At 63.8% G+C, this 26,993-nt stretch overlaps 2 protein-coding genes across 10 annotated transcripts; one reads left to right on the forward strand and one right to left on the reverse strand.

Annotated features, from left to right (window-relative positions):
• The first annotated feature begins 41 nt into the window (after positions 1–41).
• On the forward strand, positions 42–12,980 carry NDOR1 (NADPH dependent diflavin oxidoreductase 1). Of its 8 annotated transcripts, XM_042052425.1 has the most exons (15): positions 43–148; positions 989–1,123; positions 1,685–1,762; positions 2,063–2,160; positions 2,866–2,964; positions 3,050–3,151; positions 3,650–3,856; positions 4,188–4,309; positions 5,203–5,423; positions 5,801–5,908; positions 6,545–6,659; positions 7,006–7,152; positions 7,676–7,794; positions 9,985–10,079; positions 12,778–12,980. In XM_042052425.1, exons 1-15 carry the CDS (start codon positions 146–148, stop codon positions 12,920–12,922), a joined length of 1,794 nt encoding a protein of 597 aa, XP_041908359.1. In that variant the 5' UTR covers positions 43–145; the 3' UTR covers positions 12,923–12,980. The 8 variants fall into 8 exon arrangements, with proteins under 8 accessions (XP_041908356.1, XP_041908357.1, XP_041908358.1 ...); XM_042052422.1 differs by having other exon boundaries at positions 42–148; positions 3,036–3,151; positions 3,650–4,309; XM_042052423.1 differs by lacking the exon at positions 12,778–12,980 and adding an exon at positions 11,470–12,446 and having other exon boundaries at positions 42–148; positions 3,036–3,151; positions 3,650–4,309.
• Positions 12,981–20,873: 7,893 nt separating this feature from the next.
• RNF208 (ring finger protein 208) lies at positions 20,874–25,831 on the reverse strand. 2 transcript variants are annotated; one of them, XM_042052543.1, is made up of 2 exons: positions 25,259–25,831; positions 20,874–23,828 (listed from the first exon to the last, which is right to left on the reverse strand). In XM_042052543.1, exon 2 carries the CDS (start codon positions 23,130–23,132, stop codon positions 22,335–22,337), a length of 798 nt encoding a protein of 265 aa, XP_041908477.1. In that variant the 5' UTR covers positions 23,133–23,828; positions 25,259–25,831; the 3' UTR covers positions 20,874–22,334. The 2 variants fall into 2 exon arrangements, with proteins under 2 accessions (XP_041908477.1, XP_041908478.1); XM_042052544.1 differs by lacking the exon at positions 25,259–25,831 and adding an exon at positions 24,812–24,905.
• Between the last annotated feature and the right edge of the window lie 1,162 nt (positions 25,832–26,993).

Below are 26,993 nucleotides of genomic sequence, written 5' to 3' on the forward strand. Positions count from 1 at the left end.
GGCGTCACGGAGAGAGGCGGTGATCGGATGACGTCATCAGGCGGGGGGGACGGTGCCCGGGGAGTCCCGGCGCCTCAGCCGGGGTGATGACGTCAGCCAGAGCTGTCGCGCAGTGGTGACGTCAGCGGCGGGATGGGGCCGGTCCATGGTGAGTCCCGCGGAGCGGCCGGGGCCGGGCCTGGCCCCAGCCCTGGGGGTGTTCGCCTGGAGAGGAGAATGCCCGCGGAGCCCCTGCAGGGCCTAAAGGGGCTCCAGGAGAGCTGCAGAGGGACTGGGGACAAGGCATGGAGGGACAGGACACAGGGAATGACTTCCCACTGCCAGAGGCAGGGCTGGATGGGAGATTGGGAAGGAACTGTTCCCTGGGAGGGTGGGCAGGCCCTGGCACAGGGTGCCCAGGGCAGCTGGGGCTGCCCCTGGATCCCTGGCAGTGTCCAAGGCCAGGCTGGACATTGGGGCTTGGAGCAGCCTGGGACAATGGGAGGTGTCCCTGCCCATGGCAGGGGCGCTGGAACGAGATGGGCTCTAAGGTCCTTTCCAACCCAAACCGGTCTGTGATTCTGTGATTTTATTTATTATTATTATTTAATTTATTATTTCTCTACGGGCCCATGGTGACAGCAGCTGTCTGCAGCTCAGACATCTCCCTGGCTGGGATTCCCTCCAGGCCGGCCTTGCTCTGTAGGAGCCTGGCTGAGAGCTCCGTGTGTCTGGTCACACCTTTGTGTGAGCTTATCCTATTGGCTTGGACGGGGGATCACTCCCTCAGTGTGCACCGGTGTGGAAAGAGAGCCTGGGAGCCTTGTATCCCAGGAATCCCAGCTCTCCTCCATCCCTGTGCTGGCTGTGTGCTGTGTCAGCCCCACAGGTGTCCCCTGGGCCCCCAGCCCCTGTGCGGGGTCAGTGCTGCTCAGCCCAGGGCAGGCCCAGCTCTGCCTCCCCTCCTCTCCCTTCCCTCTGGTGACTTCCCTGCTCTTGTCTCTTGCAGATGGCAGAACGGAGACTCCTGGTGCTTTTTGGCAGCCAGACTGGGACAGCTCAGGACACGGCAGAGAGGATTGGGAGAGAAGCCAAGCGCCGGCACTTGCGGTGCCGGGTGGAGGCCCTGGACAGCTGTGACGTGGTGAGTGGGACACGGGGTGCTCTGGGCACTGCTGCTCCTGCTCCATCTCCACCAGCCCTGTGGGCAGGGACACCTCCCACAGGACCATGGAATCACAGAACAAGCTGAGCTGGAAGCAGCCCACCAGGATCGTCGAGTCACCCCAACAATCCCACCCTGTCCCTGAGAGCGTTGTCCAAACACTGTTGAACTCACACAGGCTTGGTGCAGGTTGCTCCAAGCCCTGTCCAACTTGACCTTGGACACCTCCAGGGATGGGGCACCCGCAATTTCTCTGGGCACCCTGTGCCCAGGCCTCCCCACCCTCACAGAGAAGGATTTCTTAATAATATCTGATCTAAACCTGCCCTCCTGCAGCTTGTGGACATTCCCCCTTGTCCTGTCGCTCCAGGCCCTTTTCCAGAACCCTTCCCCAGCTCTCCTGGAGTCCCTTTAGGCACTGGAAGGGGCTCTGAGATCTCCCTGGAGCCTTCTTCAGGCTGAACACCCCCAGCTCTGCCAGCCTGGCTCCAGAGCAGTTTGGAGGCTGCTGACCTCAGTGTGCCGTGTTTGTACCCACAGGCCAACCTCATCCATGAGCCTTTGGTGGTGTTTGTGTGTGCAACCACGGGCCAGGGAGACCCACCTGACAACATGAAGGTAGGACATGCTCCTGTCCTGTTGCTTTTACATTCCTGCTCCGGAGTTTTCTCTCCTGAAGCAGCTGGAGCAGGGGTTATTTTTGCTGGGGGAGCTTTGCAGCAGCACCAGTCACATCGCAGGGGACACGGCCAGGGGGCTGGTGAGGTGACTTGCAGGGGGCACCTCTGCAGAAAGCTGTGCTCCTCACCCTGCTGGGATTCAAGAGGGCCCCCGTGGGTGGCTGAGCAGGGATGCAGGGACAGGCAGGCAGGGAGGTGCCGTGGCAGCAGCAGGACTCGCTGCCTGTGTCCCTTGTAGATGTTCTGGCGGTTCCTGTTCCGGAAGAACCTCCCGGCCGGCTCCCTGTGCCAGCTGGACTACGCCGTGCTGGGCCTTGGTGACTCCTCCTACCCCAAGTAAGCAGCTCTGCAGCTCCTGGGCAGCTGCTCCTCACAGCTGTGACTGCAGTAGAGACCAGGGTGGCTGGAGAACAGAGGGGGTAAGGGGAGACAGAGCGTGACTCTGGAGCAGCAGCTCAGACAAAATGTAATTCCCACCAGCCTTAAAAATCCTTGCCCTACCAGCCCGTGTCCTTCCTAATGCCCAAGAATTTGGCTTCTGCCCTTTTCTTTCCTCGCCAAGGATGCTTTGCTGCAGTGGGTCAGACATCATGTGTCAGTCTTTTACCACAGCCTTGGGCCAGGGCAACAGGAGACATCAAGCAGAGGTGGCAGCCAGCCCTGTTGGTCCCAGGTCTCCCCCAGAAGGTTGTTCCTGTGTGCCTCAAAGAGCTGTAGTGGGAGGGACGGGTGTGCCTGAGCTCTGTGGGGCAGTGAGGGGCTGGAGGGAAGGAACGGTTCTATGGCCCAGGGCACAGGCTGCCCTGAAGGGAAGCTGGACCTCCCCTTGTCCCACCTGGGGGCTGGGCACAGCCCGTGAGGGCCAGCAACTGGCAGCCAGCTGGTTCTGTGAACTGGTACAGGCTGGGCAGGGCACAGGACGGGTCATGGTGCTGGCTCTGCCTGTGTGCTGCTCTGGTGGCCCTGGCAGTGCGTGCTGGTGCTGTGGCAGTGCCTGCTGTGCTGCTGGAGCAGCCCTGCCCTGTGCTGTTCTCTGCTCAGGTTTAATTTTGTTGCAAAGAAGCTGCACAAACGGCTGCTACAGCTCGGGGGCAACCCGCTACTGCCAGTGGCCTTGGGAGACGACCAGCATGACCTGGGGTAAGAGCCTATATATGTTCCATATACTCTATGTGCTTTATACTCTATATGCTCTATATTCTATACTCTAGACTCTATACTGCAGGCCAGATGCAGTGGTTGATCCCTGGCTTGTGGCCTTATGGGACAAGATCCTTGCCTTGTATCCTCTCCCTCCTGGCCTTGAGATCATCGGCCTCGACGTGCGGTGAGTGCAGAGGGCGGGAAGGGCCTGCTGGGGCTGGCTGGGCTGAAATGTTCTGTTCCCTTGGCTGTGCTCCAGAGTGGAGACATGCTCTGCTTGGAGCAGGAACCCTCCCCACACAGCATCTGGTGTCTCCAGTGTCCCCTGTGCTTTGGCCACCGGTGGCCCATCTCTCTCTGAATGGGTGTCACACCCTTTGGGGTGTGACAGCTGCACCAGCCAGGTTCTGCCCATCTTGCTGTCCTGATGTGCCTCTGCCCCTGGCAGAGCACGTGTGCCCAGCCAGCCTCCCTCTGCCCGCTCTGGAGCCTTTGGGATCTCCTCCTGGCAGTCTCCATTGCATTCCCCTACACAGGGACAGGCTCCAGGGGCCTGGGATGATGGCTGGTGGATACAGTAGGACACTCCAGGCCTCTCCAGGCCTCTCCCTGCCTCTCGTCTTGCAGCAGCGAGGAGCTGTGGCATGGAGGTAACCCCACTGCACTGCTCTCCTCCCCACAGCCTGCCCCCCACATACACCCTGCACTACCTGCCTGAGGACTCCCCACACCCCGACAGTGACCTGCTCCAGCCCACAGTCCCCCGGGCTGCTCCCTGCGAGCTCCACCCCTTCGCTGCCCGCATGGTGTCCAACCAGAGGGTCACGGCACAGTCCCACTTCCAGGATGTCCGGCTCATCGAGTTCGACATCGCAGGCTCAGGGATCACGTGAGCATTCTCCTGACTGCCCCAAGCTCTGTTGTGTGGGACCAGGTGTCCTGGAGCCTGCCCTCTTCCTCTGCTGCCCTTCCTCACTGATCCCTGAGGCTGCAGCCGTGTGGTCATGGTCCCTGCTGCGAGTCCCCATCCATGGAGTCGGGGGCGTATGGAGTGGGGTCCTGCCCAGGGACCAGCTCCCTTTGCCTGTCAGAGCAGTGGGTGGCACTGGGCATTTGCCTCCCCTGGTGTGGGTGCAGGTTGGGATGGCCATGCTGTGCCTGTGGCTGTGCCTGTGGCTGTGCCCCGTGGCTGTGCTTGGCAGCTCCCACTGCACCTACAGGTTCAGTGCGGGGGACGTGGTGATGATCCAGCCCCAGAACTGCCCCGAGGACGTGCAGCAGTTCTGCCAGCTCCTGCGCCTGGAGCCACACAGACACTTTGTGCTGGAGCCCACGGAGCCTGGTAGGTCCTGCCTGCTGCTCCTTCCGCTTCCTGCTGAGACAGGGCATCCCCTGAACTCTGGCCCAGCCTGGAGCTCTGCTCTTCCTTTGCTGCAGACCTGGTTGGGAGTGTTGGATGGATACAGGACACCTGCCTGTCTGGCAGTACAGAGACTGTCCTTCCCTCCACTGCTGTGTGTGTGGATCCTGTGCAGGATCCGGTGGGACTGGGAGGAATCCAGCAGTGCCAGGCCTCACCTGGGCCTTGTGCCTTGGCAGCCCCAGCACAGAGTGGGGAGGATCCTGCAGCCTCCTCAGGCCTAAGCTGGGAATTCTGTGCTTCCTTGCATGGGTTCCCCACTCTGTCTGTGCCCCAGGGACCTCCTGAGGGCCTTCTGCAGCTGCAAACCAGCACAAGCAACCAGGGAGGCCCCCCAGCGCTCTTGGTGCCTGTGTGGAACAGGGGAGTTCTTCTCCTGGCCCCTGAGCACTCATTCTGCCCCCAATTTCCCTGTGTGTGTCCATGCTGGGATTTTCACCTGGCAGACAAACCTGAGAGAAATTCAGGCTGCTCCTCTTGCCCTTGGGAGAGCCGTGGGAGACAGGGACAGGCCTGCCATGTGACACTGCTGGTTATTTCCGCTGCATTGCGTGCAGGCAGGGTGGGTAAGGCATTATCCCAAAGCACCTGCCAAAAGTGGGGGACGGTCGAGCACCACTGACTTCACCTGTTGCAAGCTTGGAGGCTTGAAAAGCAAACTGGGGAGAGCAGGAGGGAGTGGAGGCCATAGTGGGAGCAGGGATGGGTGGAGCTGGCTCCAGCAGCACGTGGGTGCAGCGTGTGGTGCTGCAGGCTCTGGGGACAGCAGGCGGGCAAGTGCTGGCCCTGACTGTCCCCGCTGCCTTGCCCTGCAGGCACACCCCTCCCTCCCCTCCTGCCACAGCCCTGCACCATCCAGTACCTGGTCACGCACTACCTGGACATCTCCTGCGTGCCACGGCGCTCCTTCTTCGAGCTCCTGGCCTCCTTCTCCACGAATGAGCTGGAGCGGGAGAAGCTGCAGGAGTTCAGCTCAGCACAGGGCCAGGAGGAGCTGTTCAGCTACTGCAACCGGCCCCGCAGGACCACGCTGGAGGTGAGGCTGGGAGCAGGGCAGGCCTGCCCCTCGGGGGCTGTGCCAGGGCTGCGAGCACCCAGGACATGATCAGCCATCATTTCTTGGCTGAGGAGTTTAATCTATTTCACCCACTTTCTGAAGTGTCCATGGATTTCCACTGGCAGTTAAGGCTGGCTCTGGATCCTTCTGGGCTCTGTGCTGGGCTCTGTGCTGGGCTCTGTGCTGCTCTGGGGGGCAGAGGGCAATGGGACAGGGTGGTTGGTGCTCAGAGGTGCCCAGTGCGGTGCCTTTGGCCGAGGGCAGTGTGGCACAGCTGTGTGGGACAGCGTCTGGCACCCTGAGGGCAGGCAGGCTGCCTGCTGGGCTGTACCAGGCCTCACCCTTTTGATTTGCAGGCCATGTGGGATTTCCCTCACACCACGTGTGCCATTCCAGCCGATTACCTGCTGGACCTCATCCCTCGCATCAGACCCCGCGCCTTCTCCATCGCCTCCTCCATGCTGGTAAGAGCTCAGCCCTTCTGGCCTCATTTCAGACTCTGAACAGAGGGTCTGGGCTGACTCTTGGTGCTGTGCTCCCCTGGAGCCTCCACAGCCCACCCAAATCCCTGCTCTGCGCTGAGCCTGCAGCAGCCTGATGTGCTGGATGCAAACTTCAGGGCTGTGCCAGCCTACAGATTAGGACACTTGCTCTCCTGCAGCCCTGCGAGTGCCAGGACTGTCCCAGCACACCTCGGAGTTCCCTGGGAGCAGTGGGATGCGGTCCCGGGAGCTGGGGAAGGGGGGTGCTGCTCCCTGCTCCTGCCGGGAGGTGGCGGTGGGACCGGCCCGGGTGCCTGCAGACTCAGCCCGTGCGCGGCTGGATTTGTCCTCCAGGGGAGCCTCCTGGGCTGGACAGTCACAATCGCTGTTGCCAGCTGTGTAGAGCATTCCTGTAGTAGTGGTTCCCCGGGAAAAGCCCCTTCCCCATTGGAAAGGTTTTGAGCAGGGGTGTGCTCCGTTGTAAGAGGCTGTGTCAGACTAGGATGAGTGTTGCAGGCACCCTGGCGGGAGCTGGGCACAGGCTGTGTCCCTGGAGGAGGTGCTGGGCTCTCCCTGGGCAGCTGTGCTGGGTTGTGCTCATGGCTCTGTGTGGCACAGGCCCATCCTGAGCGGATGCAGATCCTCATGGCCGTGGTGCGGTACAAGACACGGCTCAGCAAACCCCGCCGGGGGCTCTGCTCCACCTGGCTGGCTTCTCTCAACCCGGAGCAAGGTGAGTGCTTGGACACTGTGAGAATCCCACAGCACTCAGTGCTCATCCCTCGGGCCCGTGATGGAGCTGTGTGGGTGCTGACCCTGTGCAGGAGCTGCCTGTCTGGAGCAGCAGCTCCATGGGGAGCACACTGGCCTGGCAGGATGGGCTGAACTCGCAGGAGAGGCAGTGCTGAAAGAGCTGAAGTGCTTTTCACACACAGTGTGCCCTTGGTGCTGGGGGTGATGAGCCAGGTCTGTGTGTGTCTTTGGAGCACCTCGGAAGAGCTGGCTGCCTGCTCACCCTCTGCAGGCAGGCACAGCGCACTGGTGGTGGGGTGATGCTTGTCACTCTCTTTGTTTCACAGGTGATGTCCGGGTGCCTCTTTGGGTGAAGAAAGGAGGAATGAAGTTCCCGGCTGACCCTGCCACCCCTGTGATCATGATTGGCCCTGGCACAGGGGTGGCCCCTTTCCGAGCAGCGATCCAGGAGCGGGTGGCACAGGGATGGAGAGGTGAGGGACGGTGCTGGGGGGCGCTGGGGGTGCCCCTTGCACAGACAGCTCTGTGTCAGCAGATGGAAGGTTGGGCTGGGGGCTCGTGAGGGTTCCACCAGGTCAGGCTTTGCTGTGTTTGAGCAGCAGCAAGCTGGGCTCTGGGGTAGGTGAGGCCCAGAGCCTGCTGTGTGCAGCCTATGTGGTTATTCAGGGCAGCTCCTTGCATCGGGTGGGGCTCTGCAGAGGCTCTTCCTTGGCTCTCTGAGAGTGAACATGAGCTGAGCTCAGCTGCTGCTGCACAGGGAGTCATGCCCCCACCCTTGTCCCATCCTCATTCCCTTGGCTCAGGGAACAGGCAGCCCTGGGGGACACTTTCTGCTCTCCTGTTTTTGCAGCACACAGGGGCTTCTGGCTGCCACAGGTCACTTGACTTTGTGCTCACATGGCTCGTGGCTCCTCAGGCCGGGCTGTCAGCCAGGTGGCACCAGCAAAGCCCAGCACTGGGTGCTCCCAGCACAGCCCTGGTGCTCTGCTCCTGCAGGGAACTTCCTCTTCTTCGGCTGCCGATACAAATCCAAGGACTTCTACTGCCAGATGGAGTGGGAAGAGCTGGTGACAAAGGGCTTCCTGACACTCTTCACGGCCTTCTCCAGGGACCAGGTTGGTGCCCAGAAGAGGAGGGTGGGTACAGAAGCATCTCAGGCAGCACTGATGTGACTCTGCCAGTGTGTCTGTCCCCTGTACCTGTTGGCATGACCCGTGAGGGATCTGCACAGTGGGCACCTTACCCCCCCACACACCTCAGTGCTGGCTGCGATCCCCTCCTGCCCTGCAGGGCTGTGTCTGGCTAAGTTGAGCTGGAAAGGTTGCTGGGACAAGGCTGGAGAGCAGCAGAGTAGATAAGGCATTAACCAGCTTTGTTTGGCTGGGCCACGTGAGTGATAAGAGGCCCCCAAACCTCTCAGAGGGTCACCAAGCAATAACTTCTGGTTAAATGCCACCCTCTCCACAGTGCCCCTCTGAGCACTGGCTGAAGCTGAGGAGCTTGGCCTCTGTGCCAGCTTACTCTGAGCCCCAGATATGCAGAGGAAAGCTCCCCATGGGTATGAGCACCCCACAACTCAGCCCCTCAGTTTGCTCCCTGCTTTCTCAGGCAGTGTCTCTGGTGGGCAGCTCTCATCCCCCCTTGGGGCTGCAGGGCTTTTTGTGCTGCCAGAGAGGCTCCCTGAGCTGGGGATCTGTTTCACTGCCTTGCTCTGTCCCTTGATGGCACTGAAAGCTCAGCCTGGCTTTGGAACAGAGATGTGATAAAAAGGGAACGGGGATCTCTCGGTAGCTCAGCTGCACCAGCCCCAGCCCTTTCTCCTGGCTGTGTGCATGTGTTGACATGAATTCAGGATCTTTTATCCACACTTGTAAGGCGTGACCTGGATGCTCTGTGAAGGCCTTCCAAGTCTGTGATGAGCAGGAGCAGCACTGCAGAGGGTTGTCAAATGACCAGAGACAGGGGACCTGCTGCTCCCTGAATCTGGAGAGCAGCCAGAGCCACTTTCTGCTCTAGCTGACTCTGGGGGGACGGGACTTCCATTGCAGTGTCCCCTCTCTCCTGCTCCACAGGCCAAAGCCATTTGTCACCAGAGCCCTCTGCCCCCAAGGCAGAGTGGGAGCACAGCCAGCTGGGATGAGCTGCATTGGGCTCTGGTGCCTTTGGCTTCAGGGGATACCATGGCCCTTAAGTCATCAAAAAGTTTGTTGTCAGAGAGCCAGGAAGGGGCTGGGGTGCTCCATGGCTGTTGGAGGTTTTGTTCTTCTCTCTGAAGTCCCCTCGCAGTGAGCCCTGTCCCATCACAGCCACCCGCAGTGCAGACTGGTCCCAGCTGAACGTGGATGCCCTGAGACATCGTGACCCCAGTTTGTCACTGGGCTGCTCTGGTTTCTAGGTGGTTGCAGGTGCTTAGATGATCCCAGCCTGGCTGGCAGGGCCTCTGGCAGCACCAAGCTCGTTACCGCTAATGAAGCTGAGGCTGGCTGTGCTGGTGCTGGTGGGGCACTGCCCGGTCGGAGCTGTACCCAGGCTGAGCTGGCACTCCTGGGCCACCAGCCAGGGGAGCTGTGGGACCCACAGTGACCAGCTCCTATGACAGCCGGGGCTGAAGCTGCTCAGGGCTGTTCCCACACCCATCTCCAGCCTGCAGGACCTGAGGCACAGCGAGAGCTGTCCTGCCTTTGGAGAGGGGGGCGTGGGGAGGAGGCTGTGCCCATGGCTCCGCTCACCACTGCAGAATCCGGCGTGGGGGGACGCCCGGCACAGCGCCTGGCCTTCCTCACAGTGTCACCTTTGTCACGGGAGCCCTCTGGGCCAGCAGTGAGTTCAGGCACGTTGGCAATGGTGTTCTCTTGGGCAGGAGCCAGGGCTGTAGGCAGTTGCTTGGATGCTTGAAGTCTTGTGGATTAACCCTTTGGGAACTCTCCTTGACTGTGCAGTAAGCCAGTCCTCATCCAGTCCCTAAGCACAGTGGAGGGGCAGGGACTGAGGCTGTCCCTCCCAGCTTTCTGCCCCTCCAAGCTGTTCCAGGTCTCCAGCAGTGAGGCGTGTGGGGAAGGGTCTCCGTCCTGCAGCAAACTTGGCACAGAGGGGCCACAGAGCCTCCCCTGCCCGTGCTGGGAGAAGAGAGGGCAGGAGGGAAACCCTCACAGGGTGTGGGGCTCCCCTTCCCTGTGGGGTCATTGCCTCCTGTTCCGGGGGGCTGTGCTGCCCTGAGCTCCTGCAAACAGCCTTTGAAAACAGTCTGAGAGCAGGGGCTGGGGCTGCTCCAGAGCTGGTGGGCTCAGGGCCGTGTTTCCCTGCAGGAGGAGAAGGTTTACGTCCAGCACCGCATCCAGGAGAACGGGAGGCTGGTGTGGGAGCTGCTGAGCAGTGGGAATGCTCATGTCTACCTGGCTGGGTGAGTGAGAGGTCTCTGTGCAGGGCTTGGGGGAGCAGGGCTGCACGTTTCTGCTTCTCCACCTGCCTGGAGGCATTTCCTCGAATCAGCCCCCTGTTGCAGCAGGGCAGCTCATTCCTCCTCTCTGTATGTCCTGCTCCAGGAGCCCTGGGCTGAGTGGGACATTTGTCACCTACCCCGTGCTCCCATTAGGAGGGGCACAGCTGGAACTGATAAAGCTTCTCCAGCCAATGCCACCTGCCCAACCCTCCCCCTGCCCGGCCTCTGACCCACAGCACATCCACACACAGGAGGGCCCTGGCCCCTGCACGGCCCTGTCCTCCAACACTGCTCGATGAAACTGGAGAAAAGGCTTCTGTGGTGCCTATGGCCACTCGTGTGGGCAGGATCCTTACTGGTGCTGGGGCTCAGCAGCAGCTTTGGGAGCCTTGGCACATTCTGTCTGGCTCTTTGCACCCAAAGCTGCCTCCCAGGGCGGGGACAAGCCCTGTTGCACCACAGCCAGTCCCCTCTGACAGCACAGTCCCTCTCTGGGTGCTTGTCTGGGGCTGGTTGCACATCTGGAGCTGCTGGTCAGAGGTGGGGCCTGGCCTTTGGGGTCAGAGCATTGGCAGCTCTGCTCTGAGCTCTGTGCCCGTGTCCTGGGCAGAGCCCTTGACCTGCCTGCACTGCAGGGAGAGGCTGCTCCCCACTGCGCAGGGCGAGGCTTGGGAAATGCCCTGGGCTCCTGGAGCTGGCCAGAGCCCGGCCGTGGCATTAGTCGTGCACCACGTGACCTGGGGAGTGCAGGCCTGGGCCTGGCTGTCGACACGAGCAGCAATTGCAGGAGGTTCTTTCCTGCCTGTCCTTCAGGAGAGCAGGAACTGCCCTGGTGCCAGGCAGGGCAAGACTGGCCTTGCTGCATTCCTGGGAGAAGGAGATTCGTGTTTACTCCACTTCCCAGGAAGTGGAGGCCAGGCCACCCCACTCCGTCCTTCACTGCTGCAGCGCGGGGCTTCCTGGAGCCTCACCCCGGACTGGGCATTCCTCCCCTTGCATCTGGGGATGGAGCACTTGGGGTTGTGCCTCCATCCACAGCCCAAAAGCTGAGACTATTGAGCTGTTGGGTCATGGCTTTATTCTCTCCTTCTTCCATTCTTTTTCCTACTTTTTGGTGCTGATGGAAATCCCCAAAGAGGATCAGTGTCTTGGAAAGAGCAGGGCTTGCACAGCTGTCCCCGTGGTGGATTTTGTGTGGCCATGAGGATGGTATTTTGGACATCAGGGTTGCTCTGAGACTCCTCCTGTTGGGGGCTTTGTCCCTGGTGTGGGGGGTCCCTGAGCCCCCATCAGGCACGTGGGATCCAAGAGCCCCGTCCCCCCTGTACAACTGACACTGTCCTGATTGCAGAGGACACTTCCCTCCTTTCCTGAACAGCCCAAAGCCTGTGGAAAGACTCCCAGGATCACCGTGCCCCTCCCTGGCCCACAGACTGAACTGTCAGTGGGGTGCCAGGCAGGAAAGTGCAGGTGGGTGAGCCTGAAAAGGGTCCTGTTTGCCCCCCAAATTCAGAGTTTCAGCCAGACTGGGAGAAAGCTGCGGAATTGAGTCCTGAGTTGGGTAACCCTGAGCAGCAGCCCTGGGCCATGGGACACTGGTGTCTGCCTCCCCTTCCCGTGCCAGGCAGGCTCCAGGGAGCCAGGGTGGGATCTGCTCTGTGACTGTTCCTAGCTTGTCTCACTCAGGGGCAAAAAGGTTGAAAATGTCTCTTTTTTGGAAAAAAAATAGCTATTTGACATGTTTTCCATCACAAAGCCCAGCTCCATTATCTTGTACTTGCGTATCAGTGCCTGACTCAGAAACAATGCGATTCTTCCAAAAAAAGAAGACCTCCTTTCTGGGTATTTTGGGATGTTAATCAGCTCCAAAAGCAAGTCAGAATTCTGCCTTGTTCTTGGGAAACAGCAAGGACGTTGCCAGATGCTCGTGCCAATTGGAGCAGCCTGGGAAATTTTTTATTAGATGTTTTTTTTGTTGCACAGGCAGTTCATCAAATGAAACTCCAGGAAAAAAAAAAGTCTGAATTTCTGATTTCCCCTAAGAAATAATTGTGCTTGAAAGCGCTGAGTTCTATCTGGGTATTTTCTACACCGAGGCTCGGGTGTTTTCTCCAGCATTTCTCTGATTTTGGGGTTTGAACTGGCTTTGGTTCCAAATGTCACCATCAAACCAATCATTCTGGCTTTCCTGAGAGCAGGCAGCAGCAGCACGGGAGCGGCTGCTCCTGCCCAGCTGAGGATCAGACATGTTTGACATTGAGTGATTCCCGAGATGAAAGGAAAGGTTCCTGCCCTCCTGCCAGTAAATTCCAGCCTGTGCACATTGCCCATATCTGTCTAATGAGGATGCTGGCAAATGGAGCTGTGTGGGGCTGGGGTTTGGGCTCCTGAGCTGGGCTCTGGCTCCCATGGCCGTGTCCTTGCCTGCGAATGCCCACGCCAAGGAGCCCCGTGGATAACAGCCCTGCTCTCGAGGGAGCAGCGGGAGCTCCCTCTCCAGCCTGTCATTTACCCTGTGCCAGGCAGGATGGGGCAGGTTCCCACTGCCTGTGGTGGGCTCGACCACAGGCACTGCAGATTCCTGATCCCAGAGCACTGGGGCTGCTGCTCTGCCCCGTTTTCCTGCTCACTCTCCGTTGTGCCCTGCTCTCTGCCCCAGGAATGCCAAGGAGATGCCAGCGGCGGTGGCCGAGGCCCTGCGGTCGGTGTTGCAGCTGGAGGGTGGCCTGTCCCCCTCGGAAGCACAGGAGTATTTAACAGCCCTGGAACGGTCCCAGCGCTTCCAGTCTGAAACCTGGTCATGATCTGGCTCCTTCCTCCCCTGCCCCACAGACTGCCTGAATAAAGGAGCCAGCAAAGGGATCTGCCTCTGGCGTCTTTCTTGGGCTGGGATTGCCCCAGCCAGGGTGGGGTGGATTTACCCAACCAGCCCCCCCCTGACAGCAGCAGGGCCGTGGCGGCGAGGGGACCCCATCTCCTGGGGGGTTTGGCTCCCTGTGCCCACACCCCACCAGAGCAGGGCCAGAGGTCTCTTGGGGGTGCTGCTGGTTGGCTTTGGTGTGGCACTGATCTGCCCCACATGCCCCAGCCCTGGCGGTCCCTGTGTGGCATGGGTGGCACCCAGGGGCATTGCTGGAGCCGTGGCAGTGGCTGCTGTTTGTGGCAGGGCCAGAGGAAGGGAAGTGTTGCATGGGAGTCTCTCCACCCCGGCATTACTCAGCAGCACTTGCTGCAGGAGGAGCTGCCTGGACAGACCTGTTCCCCCTGTCTCCAGTGGCCAAGGCCAGCAGGGACAGGCACAGGAGGAAGCCTCGATGCCTCTGTCTCTGCTGCCAGTTCAGCATCCTGAGCTTGCTTAATGCTGAGGTCTGAGCTCTGCGTTCCTGCTGAGTTATCCCCTTCCCTGAGTGCCTGCTCAGCTGCATCTCTCCTCCACCCCATCCTGGGAGCTGCTTCCAGCCCTTTCCCTGCAGCCTCAAGGCCGTGCACCCTCCTGGCCCTGCCCGTGCCCCAGTGGGACCAGTGCCACCACCTTCCTCACCCAGTTCAGCGCACTGGGTGCCACTGTGTAAATAGCAATTAGGGCCCATGGCATGAATCAGCAGGGACATTCCCTGGGAGCAGGCTGGGACGGGAAGGGGCAGCAGTGCCACGCCACGCCTGTGACCCAGCCACCCTCCCACGGCCGAGTCATGGAGTCCTGCAGGGGCAAGCAGTGCCTGGGGCATTGCTCGAGCTGTGGCACCGCAGTGAGGGGGAACAGGGTGGTTTGGGGGCTCCCCACCCCACTGCTCTGCTCTGAGCAGCTCTTGCACTTGCAGACCTTGGCTGGGCTGTGTTCCCATGTGCCAGGGACAGTGGGGCCAGCACAGAGCTGCTGCATGGCTGTCATCACCCTGGTGCCACCATCTCCTTGTCTGGGGCACTGCCCAAGCAGGAGTCTTCCCTCCAAGCCCTGCAAGCTGCTTGTGGGAGGTGGCCCAGCACAGGGACCAACCTGGGGGACAGGGGGCTGGACTGGGGCAGCACAGGGCCTGTGCTGGGGGCTGTACTGGTGGAGCACAGGGCCGTGCTGCCATGCCCCAGGGACAGGCACTTGGCCACAGAGGTGACTCCTCCACTCGTGCTGGGCGAGGAGGAGAGGCGGCCGTGGGCCCAGCTCCTCCCCAGCTCCGGAGGGAGCTGATTGGCGCGGGCATGGCTGCCTGCCCCGGGCTCGCTGCATTTGAGCCGCTTCCAGAAGCTGACAAACCAGACTGGTTAGAGCCAGGCTCGGCCCCAGCCCTGCCTGGCCCACGGCAGGAGGCAGCTGCCTGCGCGGGTGCCCGCCACGCCTGCACCCTTCTGGCACAGCGGGCAGCGCCCGGCAGCGCCCAGCTCGGTGCCCTCTCCTCTGGACCGTGGCGGGTCAGTACTGCGCTGGTGCTGGGGAGGAGGAAGAGGAGGAGGAGGAAGAGGCTGTTGGGTGCTCACGGTGCTGCCCCTCTTGGGGTGGCCTTTCGGTGAGGGTGATGGGGCTGCACCCGGCGTCAGAGGCTCCTGACCCACTGCTCTGGGAGGGCGCCCCAAACCGCCCTGGAGGGATGTTGCGGCTCTGTGCGGACACTGCTGCCTTCAAACCCTTCGGGCAGCCGTGCTGAGGGAGCCTCCTGCCCTGGAGCAGCACCCACATCCTGCACCCAGCCCCGAGGGGCGCCGGGGGTCGGGGGCCGAGCGGGGTGGCCGCTCTGGCCACCCTGATGGAGCCGGCGGAGGGCGAGGAGGCCGAGCCTGGCCCGCAGCCGGTGCAGGCGGCCGGTGGGGAAGGCTGTGCCGGGCAGAGGGACGAGAGCGAACCTGTGGGGCCGGGGGACCCCGGGGAGCCGCCCCGGCTCTGTGGAGAGGCGTCTGCTGCTGCCTGGGGATGCTGGGACCCGCCGCCGGCGGAGGATGCCAGGGAGCCGCTCCTGCCCGGGCATGAGGAGCCGCCTGCCCGCGGTGCCTCCCTGCCTGCGGGGCAGGACCCTCCCGCTGCCGACACCGCCGGCCCCGTCCTGCCCCGCGGGGAGAGCCCGGCGCCGCGGGGGACATCGCCCAGCTCCGAAAGCGTCTCCAGCTCCATCCTGAGCCTCTTCGGCGAGGCAGAGGGCACATCGAGCGATGAGGTGGCGGTGGCAGCAGAGCCGTGCCCCGTGCTGGCGGGCAGCGACGAGGAGTGCCCCATCTGCACGGAGCCCTACGACGAGCAGCGGCACAAGCCGGCCGTGCTGAACTGCAACCACGGGCTGTGCCGCGCCTGCCTGCGGGCCATCATGGCCACGGCCACCGGCGCCGAGCTCGGCCGCGTGCGCTGCCCCATCTGCCGCCAGAAGACGCCCATGCTGGAGTGGGAGATCTGCAAGCTGCAAGAGGAGCTGCTCCTGCTGCACGCCCAGCCCGGCTCCCCCGGAGCCCTGGCCGCCTCCCGGCCCGCTGCCCTGCCGCCCCGGCGCCCGGGCCTGGCCGGCGCCCTCGAGCATCGCTTCCAGGTGCGCTTCCACACCAGCCGCATGTTCGGGTGCCTGCCCTGCGTGCGGTACCCGCCCTGCCTGATCCGCGCCCTGGCCCGGCTGGAGCGGCGCTGCCGCTGCTGCTACCTCCTGCTGCTGGCGCTGCTGCTGGCGGCAGAGATGCTCAGCCTGCTCCTCATCTTCCTCCCCATCGTCCTCATGGTGATGCTCTTCCTCATCCTCGACAAATAGCGCTGCGTTTGTGCCCGCAGGCTGAGCGTGCGTGGGGAGAGGAGCCCGGCTCTGGCTCGGCTGTGGTGACAGCCGGGAGCAAGCCTGTGACCCTGGTGCCTGCCGGTGAGCCCGGAGCGGGTGAGGCAGCGGAGGAGCAGGAGCAGGCAGCTGAGGGAGGCGGCCCTGGAGCTGGGCATCACCTGCACCCGGGCACCAGGTGACACATCAGTGCCGCAGCCAAGGAGCGGATGGAGTGGGAGCCCTTCCTGCGATGGGCACATCCCTGGCCTGGGGCTGGGGACCAGAGAGGCTCTGCGGGCAGAGCAGGGCTGTGCCGGGGGCTGTGCCATGGATTGTGCCACCTGCACCCAGGACAGATGGGCCGGGATCCCCCAGCATGGACTGAAAATACAACTTGTGTTTGTACCACAGCCACGTCCAGCTGAGTTCAGTGCCTGGTCTGACCATGTCCCCTTGGGGCCCAGCAGTGACACAAGGAGGGGATGGGCACAGCCAGTGGTCCCCAGCCACCCTACGAGGGGTGCGTGCTCCACCATGGCACCTCCCAGCCCTGCCAGGCCGTGCCAGCCATTGCTCAGGCCGTGTCCTTTGGGGAGATAAGTGAGCAAACACGGCTCTGTCCCTGCCATACACGGGTGGAGGAGCCTGTGGTGAGTGGCACCAGGGCTGTGCCCACATGGGACCTGCCATGGAGCAGGAGTGTCCCAGGGGAGAGCAGGAGCTGGGTTCTGCCTTTGACTGCCAGCCTCCAGTGGGGGCCATGCGCCAGCCAGGCCATGCCCGGGACACAGTGTGGCTGCTCTGCACCCTTGTTCCTCCACACTCCTTGGGGATACCTGTACCCCAAGGGGGCAGGGATCGGGCTCCTTCCAGGCTTTCAGCCGCCTTCGGGCTGGTGGTGGGTGGCATGGAGTGGTCAGACCCTCGAGGTCCTCCCAGGATTCCGTTTGGGGGATGCTGACACCCACCTTCGACAGCCTGGAATGTGCAGCAGTGTGTTTGTCACTGCTGGCCTCCTCTGGGTGTCCTGCCAAGGCTCTGTGCTGATCCCATGCCAATTTCCCCCCCCCCCGTGCTGTCACCCCTCTCTCTCCCCCTCAGCCCAGCCCTGCTGGTAACACTGCTGTGCCCTGTCCTCCTGCCTGGCTGTGCCGGGTTTGTGCAACCATCCCCATGTCCTGGCTTTGCCCTTCTTCCCCGAAAACACCCCATGGGCACCTCCCCAGGGCTGTGGCTGTGGGGGACAGACCACAGGGTGCCAGCCCCCCCCCACCCCCTTCCCCTTCCTCCTGTCCAGGAAGCGAGTGAGCACTGCTGTGCCCACACAGCCCCACAGAAAACCCGTGTTCTTGTGCCCACAAGGGCAGGGATTTGGGCTGTGGGCTGCTCTGGCAAAGTGCTGAGGCACAGCGTGGGAGCAGGGCACCCCAAAACAGGTCAGGTCAGCAGGCAGAAGCAGGTGCCCCCCCCCCCCCCCCCGGCCCTGGTGGCACCAAGGAATATTTATTTATACCAAGTGGAGCAGCTCCATCAGGAGAAGCACCAGTTCAGCCCTGGTGCTTTTGGCTCGACTGAGCCTGTGGGGACGGGGGGGCTCAAACACCTGGGGGGCTCCATCACCGTGTGGGAGCCCCATGTCCCTGCTCCACATTGCATGGGGGTGTTCAGGTGAACCAGGCCAGAGCTGTCCCCACAGTACACCCCCAGCACTCCCCTGCTCCCTGCGCCTGCTGTTGGCACCTCTGGGTGCTGGAAGCTGAAGGGCACCCAAATCCCCCCCAAGGAGGGGGTCCCTGGGGGCTGTGGTGTGGGATGGACCCGTGAGCAATGTGGCTGCAATGTCCACTGCCAGGGCTGGGTCATATTTAGCACCCTGAGATCGTGGTGAGCAGGGCTGGGGCTGGCAGGGCTGACCCGGGGCTGATGCAGGGCCCCTGCTGCAGGCACGGCCTCCAGCACAGCCCCCCAGACCCACCCAACCTCCCCACTTGCAGCCCCGTCCCCTCTCCCAAGCCCCTGACACCCCTTTGCACCCCAAATGCTTCATCACATCCCCCAGTTGCTGGCACCAGGGTGATGTGGTGTCCCCAGAGCGGTGACTTGGCTTTCCCCATCCCTGCAGGGACCTGCCTGTTCTCTCCTGGCTTCTCCCACTGCAGCCTAGCCCGTCCCACCTGGGTCCTGCTCTGGCTGGAGGCATCCCCATCCCACCTGCACCACAACCAGCAGCACCTCCCTTCTCCACTCAGCCCCCTACTCTGGCGACATGTCCTCACCCCCTGCACCTTGGGAGCGTGACCAGAGGGCCAGCAGCCATGGGGCCAGCGGCCATGGGGCCAGCACGGGGAGGGGACATGTCCCTTGAACATGGAGCTAGGCAGTGAGCAGGAGCCGGTGCCTGCGGGCAGCCCTCTCCTGGGTTTTACCCCAAGAAAGCTCCCGAGCTCCGCAGTCCCCCCGCAGCCGCGGGGCCAGCGCTGCCCTGGGCACTGCCGCAGCCTCTCGGGCTCCGTGCCACCACCGCCCGTTACCGTGCCACCGCGGGCTCGCCGTTGTGCAAGCGGGGGCTGGCACGTCGCAAGCAGCTTCCTCTCGGCCGAGACGGCCGTTTGGGGCTGTGGCCACCCCGGGGCGAGGTTTGAGGCTGCGTGTCCCCAAGGAGGGCCCGGTCCTGGTGCTCAGCCACCTCCCTGCAGCCGGGCGGGCGCTGCCCCCTCGCCCAGCTCAGCCTCGCCCTGCGCCGGGGCCGGACCCTCCCGCTGTTTGCATCCAGGGGAGCTGGTCCTGTTGTGCAACCTCGGGGGCAGGAAGGGGGTGGTGGGGACAGGCCCATGGAGACCGGCCTGGGCACTGCCCGGCGCTGCCAGCGCTCCCTGCAGGAGCAGGGCAGCCTCAGCCCCGAGCCCCAGGCACAACCGGCCGGGCTGCAGGAGCTGCTTTTCACAGCACCACAGAAGGCAATGGGCTGGAAGGGACCCACCAGAATCACCCAGTCCAACTCCTGGTCCTGCACAGACACCCCAACAATCCCACCCTGTGCCTGCGAGCGTTCGCTGTCCAAATGCTTCTTGGGCTCTGGGGACCCCTGCCAAAGGCTGAGCCCAAACCAGCCCAGTCTCGGCCCTTCCCGCCTAAAATGAGGACATTTGGGAAAAGGGTCATCCCCAGGAACTCCCCAGGTGTCCTCTCCCATCATGGGCCAAACTGGACACTCAGAGAGCCCAGAGCTCCCTCCCAGCCTGTAATAGATGTTACAAAAATGAGGAGATTTAACAACCAGCTCACCTGGGAACATCTGGAGCATCTGTGCTCTCCTGTGGCCAAACCTGCTCCTGCAGCAATGTCCTGGCCATGCTCAAGCAGCTCGTAGGACTTGGAGATCTTTAATGCTTAGCATGGAGGCACAAAGCTCAGAATGGCCATGGGAGAGTTTCAGGGGATGTGAAAGACTTTTAGTTCACCTGCACCTGTGACACAAGGACTGGCACCACCCCATGTCCCTGTCCTCTGCAGCAAACCTGGCCCCTCTTCCAGCAAGTGCTTATTCAAGGTTAATAGGGCAGGAGAAATGGGCTGTGGCCCAGCACTCGCTCCTGAAAGGCCCTATTTCTTCTTTAATTGCAACTCAAAATCAAATTAGCAGTTTTAAATTTACTTTGTGCCCAGGAGGTGCCACGAGGGTGGGGGAGAACACGTTGTACCCTTTGTCCTTACGTAATAAAAAGGGTAAATTCCTACTGAGGGCAAAATTGCTGCCACCTCTGCTCTGGCTGGCCAACTGCTTTGGTGTCTTTGGGGACAGAGATGCTCAGCCTGGATTTAATAGGAGCTTTTGGGGTGTCGGAGTTCTTTATCCTGGATTTGGCACGAGCCTTGGGGGTGGTGGAGATCCACATCCTGGACGTGGGGCTGCCCCAGCTCCCCCAAGCAGCCACACCGTGTGGCTCAGCGTGGGGCTGCTGTGACCACCAGGAGATCCCCACACTGCGCCAGGGCTGCACGAAGGATGGTGCAATGTGGCTGCAGGGTGGGGGTGTTGGTGCAGGGACAGGGAGACAGGACACGGCTGCAGCGTGCTTGGGAACAGGGGTGGCAGAGGCTGCATTGTTGGTGCTGTAATTCAGCACCCATGGACTGGGAGGTGGGTTTGTTTTCCAGGCATAGAAACCCCCTGGGATGGGAGCCAGCACACAGGGACAAGGGCTCTGCAGCCACCCTGCACCCTCCTGGGTGTGCTGGTGCTTTGGAAGCAGATGCTCCACTCTGGCCCATAGCAGAGGCAGAGACAGCTGCTGCTCCTGGAGAAGGGAAATTTGAGGGCTGGCACTGGTCGTGCCCACACCAGCCTGTGCCCACACCAGCCTGTGCTCACACCAGCCAGTGTGCACAGCTCGCCCTGGGCAGCTGCGTTGCCCTGGGATCATCATCCCAGCTGCTTCTGCTGCAGATTCCCGGCTCTCCCAGCTGGAGAGCTGCCATCCCAGTGACCCCGGGGTCCATCGGGGCAGGCAGTGGGTGCCATTTGTGGTGCTGCCAGGTGCACAGCAGCCCCAGGACAGTGCCTGTGTGCTGTGGGGATGGTTCAGAGAGGGGCCCATGGGTGCAGCTGCCTCACTGGAGCAGGGCAAGGGGAGCCCAGCACTGCCCGTGTCCCTGCCTGGCTCTGTTCAACAGCAGGTGCCACCAGGGCCCGATGACACATCCTCCCCCCAGTATCCCACATCACCTGGGGAGAAAGGGGACATCCCGTGGGTGTTTGAGGGCTCTTGGTGTGGCTGGGGACCCCTTGACAAGTTGGGCAGGGTCCCCCAAGGTGCCCAGCCATGTGCAGTGGGACCAGGGGCTGGGCAGGGAGGGGACACAACCGCATCAGAGCTGAAAGCCAGGTTGGAGGAGGAGGTGTCAGCCCAGGGGAAAGGCGTAACCTGGGTATCGCCCCCAGCCTGCCCCATGGACGGAGCAGGGCCGGGGCACACGCTGGTGTGTCACCCACCCCTGCCCGCAGTGACGCGCCCCAGACTCCGGCTCGCTCTTCGTTCCAATATAATCTTTATTGGGGAGACTGATGGGGGTCAGAACAAGGCCGGGTATAAAACATGATCATGGTCACAACCAGCAGCGGGAGGCATTGGCAGAGCAACACAGAGACGGTACCGGCCCCGTTCCCTCCGGGGGGAGAACGGTCCGGGGGCTGCGCCAGCAGCATCGCCCGCTCCCTCGGGACGGGATGGGGCATGGACTGGCCCCTCTCCCCGGATGGATGCTGGCCTTTGGCCAGGGCCAGGGGCTGCTGTTTCCTCCAGGATGCAGGATTCTGGGACCCCTCAGGCTCACCCAGCCCCGGTGCCCTGGGACTGTGTGCCCCTGGTGCGGTGGCCACGCCGGGCTGTGGTGCTCAGCCCCATGGGAGCACCCAAAATTATGGCTTTTTCTCTTTTTTTGCTTTTTTGCAGCAAACTTACCCCTCCAGGTGCTCTGGAGAAAGCAAGACTGTGCACAGGGGGCTGCTGCCCTGCCAGCCCCTCTGCACAGGGGTCAGAGCAGAGGTGCTGCTCGGGGGAAGGGACTGTGGGCAGGAGCCAGACCTCGGTCCCCCTGCCCAGTCAAATCCCCTTGCTGGAGCCAGCAATTTGGGATACTGGACCCCATGCCACCCTCCTGAGCCATCCCATGGGGCATCGGTGGGGGTCCCGGGAGGAGGGGCAGAGAATGGGCACAGCTCAATGCCTTTGTGAACACGTAGTGGCCTGGAATGGGGTGGCCGGGGATGGATGGGGAAAAACAAGAATCCTCCAAAACGAGGACAAAGTGGAGCTTTCCTCAAGTGCCTGCGGAGGACATGGGCCGCACATCTGCTGGCATCCGAGGGGCCGGTGCGGCGGCTTGGTGTGGCTACTGAGACTCGGGCACACGGTGGCGTGGCCACTGAGATGAAAGCTTTGGCAAATAACTTACAGAGAGGGGGCGGAGGGGGCAGCTGGGGACCTGTCCTGACTTCCTGTGCTGGGAGGGTGGCCCAGTGTGGCACCGTGCACCTCCAGGGCTCCTTGTGCTGCTGCTGCCGGCCGTGGGGCGATGGGGAGGGTGTCACTCCGGCCGGGACCCAGCGTCCGCTCTCGGGAGAGCCGGGGAGAGAGGAGGGACGGGCGCTCGGGGAAGGAGCACGGCGAGATGCTCGCTGCACCACGGGAGCACCCGCCGCAGGGCCGGGGGAGCTGCAGACCCCGGGTGCGCTGGTAGATGTGCTCCCCACGCCAGCGTCCCTCTCCCCGGGCACCACCGGTGTGTAGGGGGCTGCTGCCAGGTCCCAGCACCCCCAGTGCCCCCCGCGAGTGCTGGCAAGAACACCAGTCCCACATCCTTGGCCGTGGTGAGTATCAGAGCATTCCCTGGCTGTGCCACCGGCAGAGAGGGGACAGGGGACTGGCCGTGCTGCTGGCCGCGCCGTCCCGCCCGCCGTGCCCGCTGCGGAGGGGCGGGCGGGGCGCGGGGCTCACATGATGGTGCAGGAGGACAGCGGGTTCCGGATGTGGCAGGTGCAGGCGGCCCCGCAGTACTGGCGGAAGGTCTGGTAGCAGCTGCGGTCGGTGTCGCTGCTCCACTGGACCGGGTTGGCGGCCAGGGCCTCGGCCGGCAGTCTGTTCAGGATACTGGTGTTGACGGCCAGCGCCGCCAGCCCGTAGTCGGTGAAGAGGACGGTCTCCCGCTTGCAGGTGGGGCAGGAGATGAACTTGTACTTGGGGCAGGACTCGTAGAGGATCTGCAGGCACTCCTCGCACACCGAGTGCAGGCAGGAGAGGATGCGGGGCCGCTTGTTGGTGAAGTTGTACATGTGGCCGCAGGTGGGGCACTCCAGGGGCTCGCAGGGCGTCGAGGGATGCAGCACGTACTGGTTGACGATGACCTCGTCCGACGGCGGCTGCCGGTGGTAGCAGACCTCGGAGCTGCCCTTGCGCTGGCCCTGGTAGCCGCGCTCGCGCCTCGGCAGGGGGGGAGTCCGGGGCAGCGGCAGCGGCCCGGGGGTGGCATCCAGGGCGGGGATGTCCCCGCACGCCTGGTTGACGATGATCTCGGACTCGGAGGGCCACGCGCGCTTGGCCACGAGGGGCGGCTCGCGGCGCGGGGCGGGCGCGTAGCGCGGCTGCGACGCCTGCAGCTCCGAGAACTTCTCCGGGTGGATGATTTTCATCGCCTCCATTTTAATGATGACCTGTTGCCCTTTCAGACACGACATGAGTATTGTTTTCACATTACTGTCCACTGCTCTGGGGTCTCCGAGGGTCGCCTGCATGAGGCTAAAACACGCTGGCAGCCTGCTGAGCTTTCAATCTCGGTCTGGCCGCGGAGCAGGAGCACAGGGAGCAGCCGCTGGTGTGGGAGAGCATCCTGGGGAGACGGGGCAGTGCCAGCGGGCCCCGCGCCCCTCTTCTGCAGCCAGCCCCGAGGGTGCCAGGTGCGAGGCTAGGGCAGGCAGGAGAAGGCAGGGCTCACAGTGGCATCCTGCCTGCCTTCGAGGTGCTCTTGGGCGGGTGATCAAAGCGCCGGCTCCCGGCAGCCTCGCCAGGATGTTAACGTGACATTGGCAGTCACTCAGCAGCCCTGCTCTTCGCCTTCGCTGCCACTTCCCACAGCGGATCAGCTGCAGCCGGGAACAGTAATCTGGGGGTGGTGGCACTGGGCACTGCCCAGGGCAGGTGAGTCCAGGGAGGGTCTCGCGGAACTGGCGGTAGCTCTCACTTCGCCCCAGCCCGGCCTCTATTCCTGTTTACATGCAGTGGGATCCTCGTGGCGCTGAAGAATGTGTTTGCAAATTCCTTTGCTCTGACTTCCCGGCTCTCCCACTTGCCGTCACCGGCAGCTCCCACAGGGCAGGGGCTCAGGGCACATCCCGTGCTGGAGGGCAGCTCACCTTGGCTGCGGCCAGGACACCACACACCTTGTCCCCTCGATCCCTGGTACCTCTGTCCCCAGATCAGCTTCGCGCTTGCTGGAAATGAAAAGTGAGAGGGGGTTGGATCCAAGTCTCTTCAGGGATCTACCGGCTGCCAGCGCTCCCTCGGGATGCGTGCCCGCCTGCATCTCGGCAATTTGGCAACCGAGCCCTGCAGGTCCTGTCCATCCGCCCGCGTGCTTGGGCTGCGGAAGTGGGAGCAGGCAGGTATTTCCCCCCAGGCATCCCCTCGGCGGCCCCGAGCGTGGGGTTCCGGCACCCCCCTCTGCCCTGAGGGTGGGGAGGGCAGGTCCCCCAGAGCCCCGCTGGGCTGCAGGGCCCCTCCCGAAGGGGCTCCTCCACCGACCTGCCTCTGCTCAGGGTTTTCTCTCACGTTTAGCCCCTCCTCTTCTCAGTGGATCTATTTTTACCTCCGTCGCTTGCTCCTGATCTGTCCCTGCTATTATCCCTCCCTCCAGCTTCCTCTCCCCCCTTCCCAGCTCCCTGCCCTTGTCCCGGGGCTGATGGAGAGGACAGGCCACGTTTGGGGGCAGGAGATGGGGGGCAGGCAGCCAGCTCGGGGCCATTTTCTCCCTCGGCAGCCCCTGCGCCAGCCCGGCTCTCCTCCGAGAAGGGTGAAGGCGCTCTCCTCCATCACGCTGCAAATCCTGTTAGAGGGATGCCTGCTCCCGCCGGGCGCTGCCAGGCCTGGCGGAGGGGGCCCGAGGGGGCCATCTGCTTGCAGCAGCAGCCTTTGGGGATGAAGAGAGGCCGTGGGGCTTCAGCCCCGGGTGCCTGAGAGCTGGGAGGGGGGCCGGATCCCTGCCCAGCCCCAGTCGAGGTGTCCCGGGGGGCATGCCCTGGCAGCACCGGGGTCCCGCAAGCATCCTGCCCTGGGGAGGGAGGCCTCGCCGCTTTCATTCCCCATCACGGGCCCACATCCTGCACCCCGCGCCCCACAAGCTGCAGATATTCCCCCCCCCTCCCGCACACAGCAGCAGCCCCGGGGCTCTGCCTGCAGCTCTCACACAGACACTCACCCGCAGCGCCCACGAGCACAGCGATCCGGGTGGTCAGCAGTGCCACGCACTGTCACCGCGTTCCCACGCTCGTTCTGTCACACCCCTTCACGCACAGCCCTGGCGCAGCACCCCGCACCCCCACCGCCCCTGGGGCGACACAGCCCCCCGCCGTCCCCGTCGCTTGTGGGGCGACACAGCCCCCGCCGTACCCCACACCCCATCACTTCTGGGGCGACACAGCCCCCGCCGTACCCCGCATTCCCATCACTTCTGGGGTGACACAGTCCTCCCGAGCACCTTCCCCTCGCCACCCTCCCACAGCAGTCCCCAGCCCCACACGCCGCTGCCCCACGCTCGCAGCCCCGCGGAGCGCACGCCTGTGCACACACCAGTGATCCCTCACACACACACACGTGCGCTCCCGCACGCCCGCAGGGTGACCCCCCCGCCCCTGCCCGCCCTTACCTGCGCTGGCCCGGGGCAGGGGTCCCGGTTCAGCCGCCAGCCTCCGCTCCGGTGCCGGTGCGGCTCCGCAGGCCCGAGCGGCGGAGGTTATCTGAAAGGCAGAGGGATGCGGCGCTGCCCCGGCCAGACGCGGCTCCCCAGGGATGCTGGCGGCTCCGAGGCGCGGCTCCACGGGGACGGTCCTGGCCGGCCGGGCCGCCCCCGGCCCCGCTCCCCCCGTCCCCGCCGCCTGCTCCGGCCGCGGCCGCGGCGGCGCGGGGAGGGGACCGGGTACAGAGGCCGGGGCTGGCGGCGCCGGGGTGCTCCGGATGCTCGGCGGGGACCGGCGGCCGGGGGAGCCGGCAGGTACCGCCGCTGCCGCTCCGCGGGGCTCTTTCGTGCCCTCCCCCGGCTTCCCCCGCCGCCCCCGGCCGCGGACCCCGGCCCGGCGCGGGGCTGATGCAACACCCCCGGCCGGCAGCGCAGGCTGCGGGGGGCTGGTGCCCGGCTCCCCTGTGCCCCTCGGCAGGTGCAGGCAGCGGCGGGCAGCAGCGGGCAGGCAGCGGCGGCTCCGTGCCCGCCGTTCCCGGGGCCCGGCGGCGCGGGCGCTGCTGCGCGCTCCCGCCGCCGCCCGCAGTGCCGCCGCAGTGGTGCAGCCGCCTCACATTTCTCTCGCTCAGCAGCGCCGGGGCCCGCCGGCCGCAGCGCCTGACGCCCCGCACACCCCCTCCCCTCCCCGCCCCGCACCCCCACCTCCCCGCACGCCCCCTCCCCGCCCCCCCCCCCGCCCGCCCCGCCCCCTCCCCCCCCGCACCCCTTCATCCGCCCCGCACACCCCCTCCCCGCACATTCCTCCTTGCCCCGACCGTCTCCCCTCGTCCCACACACCCCCCTTCTCCGCCCCACAGCCCCTCTCCCCCCACACCCCTCTCCCCGTAGCCGTCCCCGAACCCTCCGTGCGGCCCCGCTCCTGCTCCCGCTGCCGGCCGGGCCCCCGCGGGTCGTTCCGAGGGGCCCGCCGTGACTCAGCATCCAGCGCCGCTGGAAGAGGCTCTGCGGCCGCGGTGCTGCTCCGGGGCCGCGGTTGTGGGGCAGCATCGGGGAGCGGGGCCCTGCCAGCAGCCCTGCAGCCCCCGGGGCCGGGAATACCCCCACCACTGCTTTTTCGCACTGCCAAGTCAGCCATGCACCCCACTGTGTCCCCTGGGATCCGTGGCCACTGGCTGTCGGGGGAGCAGAGGGGGTCCCCTGACATCCCCCAGTCCCTGCTGGGCTCCAGGGCAGCTGGGCACAGGGGCTCACTGGTCCCTGGGGACGTGGTGGACTCAGTGTGGTGGGTGGGGGGTCACACCACCGCTGGGTCCCAGCAATGCTGGCAGGTCCCTGCAGAGCACTGGGGAGCATCGCTCATGGCCGTGGGCTTGCTGGTGTGACCCCCAGTGTGGCACAGGGAGACAGGACCCCACGGGCTGGGACACCCCACAAGGTGCCCTGAGTGGATGACTCCTGGTCTGTGCTTCCTGGCTCCTGCAGATGTGAGAGGCGTGGATGTTCCCCGGCAGATGTTAGAGGCCAGGCTGCCTTCTCCCCCTGCTGTGGGTGCCTCCAGAACGGGGACCCCACAGGCACATGGCCAAAATGAGCGGGTAGCCCCACAGAGAGCCCTCCAGCTCCCATGCCCGACCCCAGCAACAGTGACCCAGGCATGTGTGCACTCGAATCCAAACCCACTCCACCACCCCATCCAACCCTGGCT

This window comes from Corvus kubaryi, unplaced genomic scaffold (assembly GCF_017639235.1).
Source record: "Corvus kubaryi isolate FWS band 111438036 unplaced genomic scaffold, C.kubaryi_AGA036_p1.0 78, whole genome shotgun sequence".
Classification (NCBI taxonomy): Eukaryota; Metazoa; Chordata; class Aves; order Passeriformes; family Corvidae; genus Corvus; species Corvus kubaryi.

Coding starts and splice junctions, on each gene's coding strand:
- NDOR1 (XM_042052422.1), top strand. Junction 1,124..1,684: donor CCCTGGACAGCTGTGACGTG/GTGAGTGGGACA, acceptor TTGTACCCACAG/GCCAACCTCATCCATGAGCC. Junction 3,152..3,649: donor ATCATCGGCCTCGACGTGCG/GTGAGTGCAGAG, acceptor TCCTCCCCACAG/CCTGCCCCCCACATACACCC.
- RNF208 (XM_042052543.1), bottom strand. CDS start 23,132: ATGCAGGCGACCCTCGGAGACCCCAGAGCAGTGGACAGTAATGTGAAA.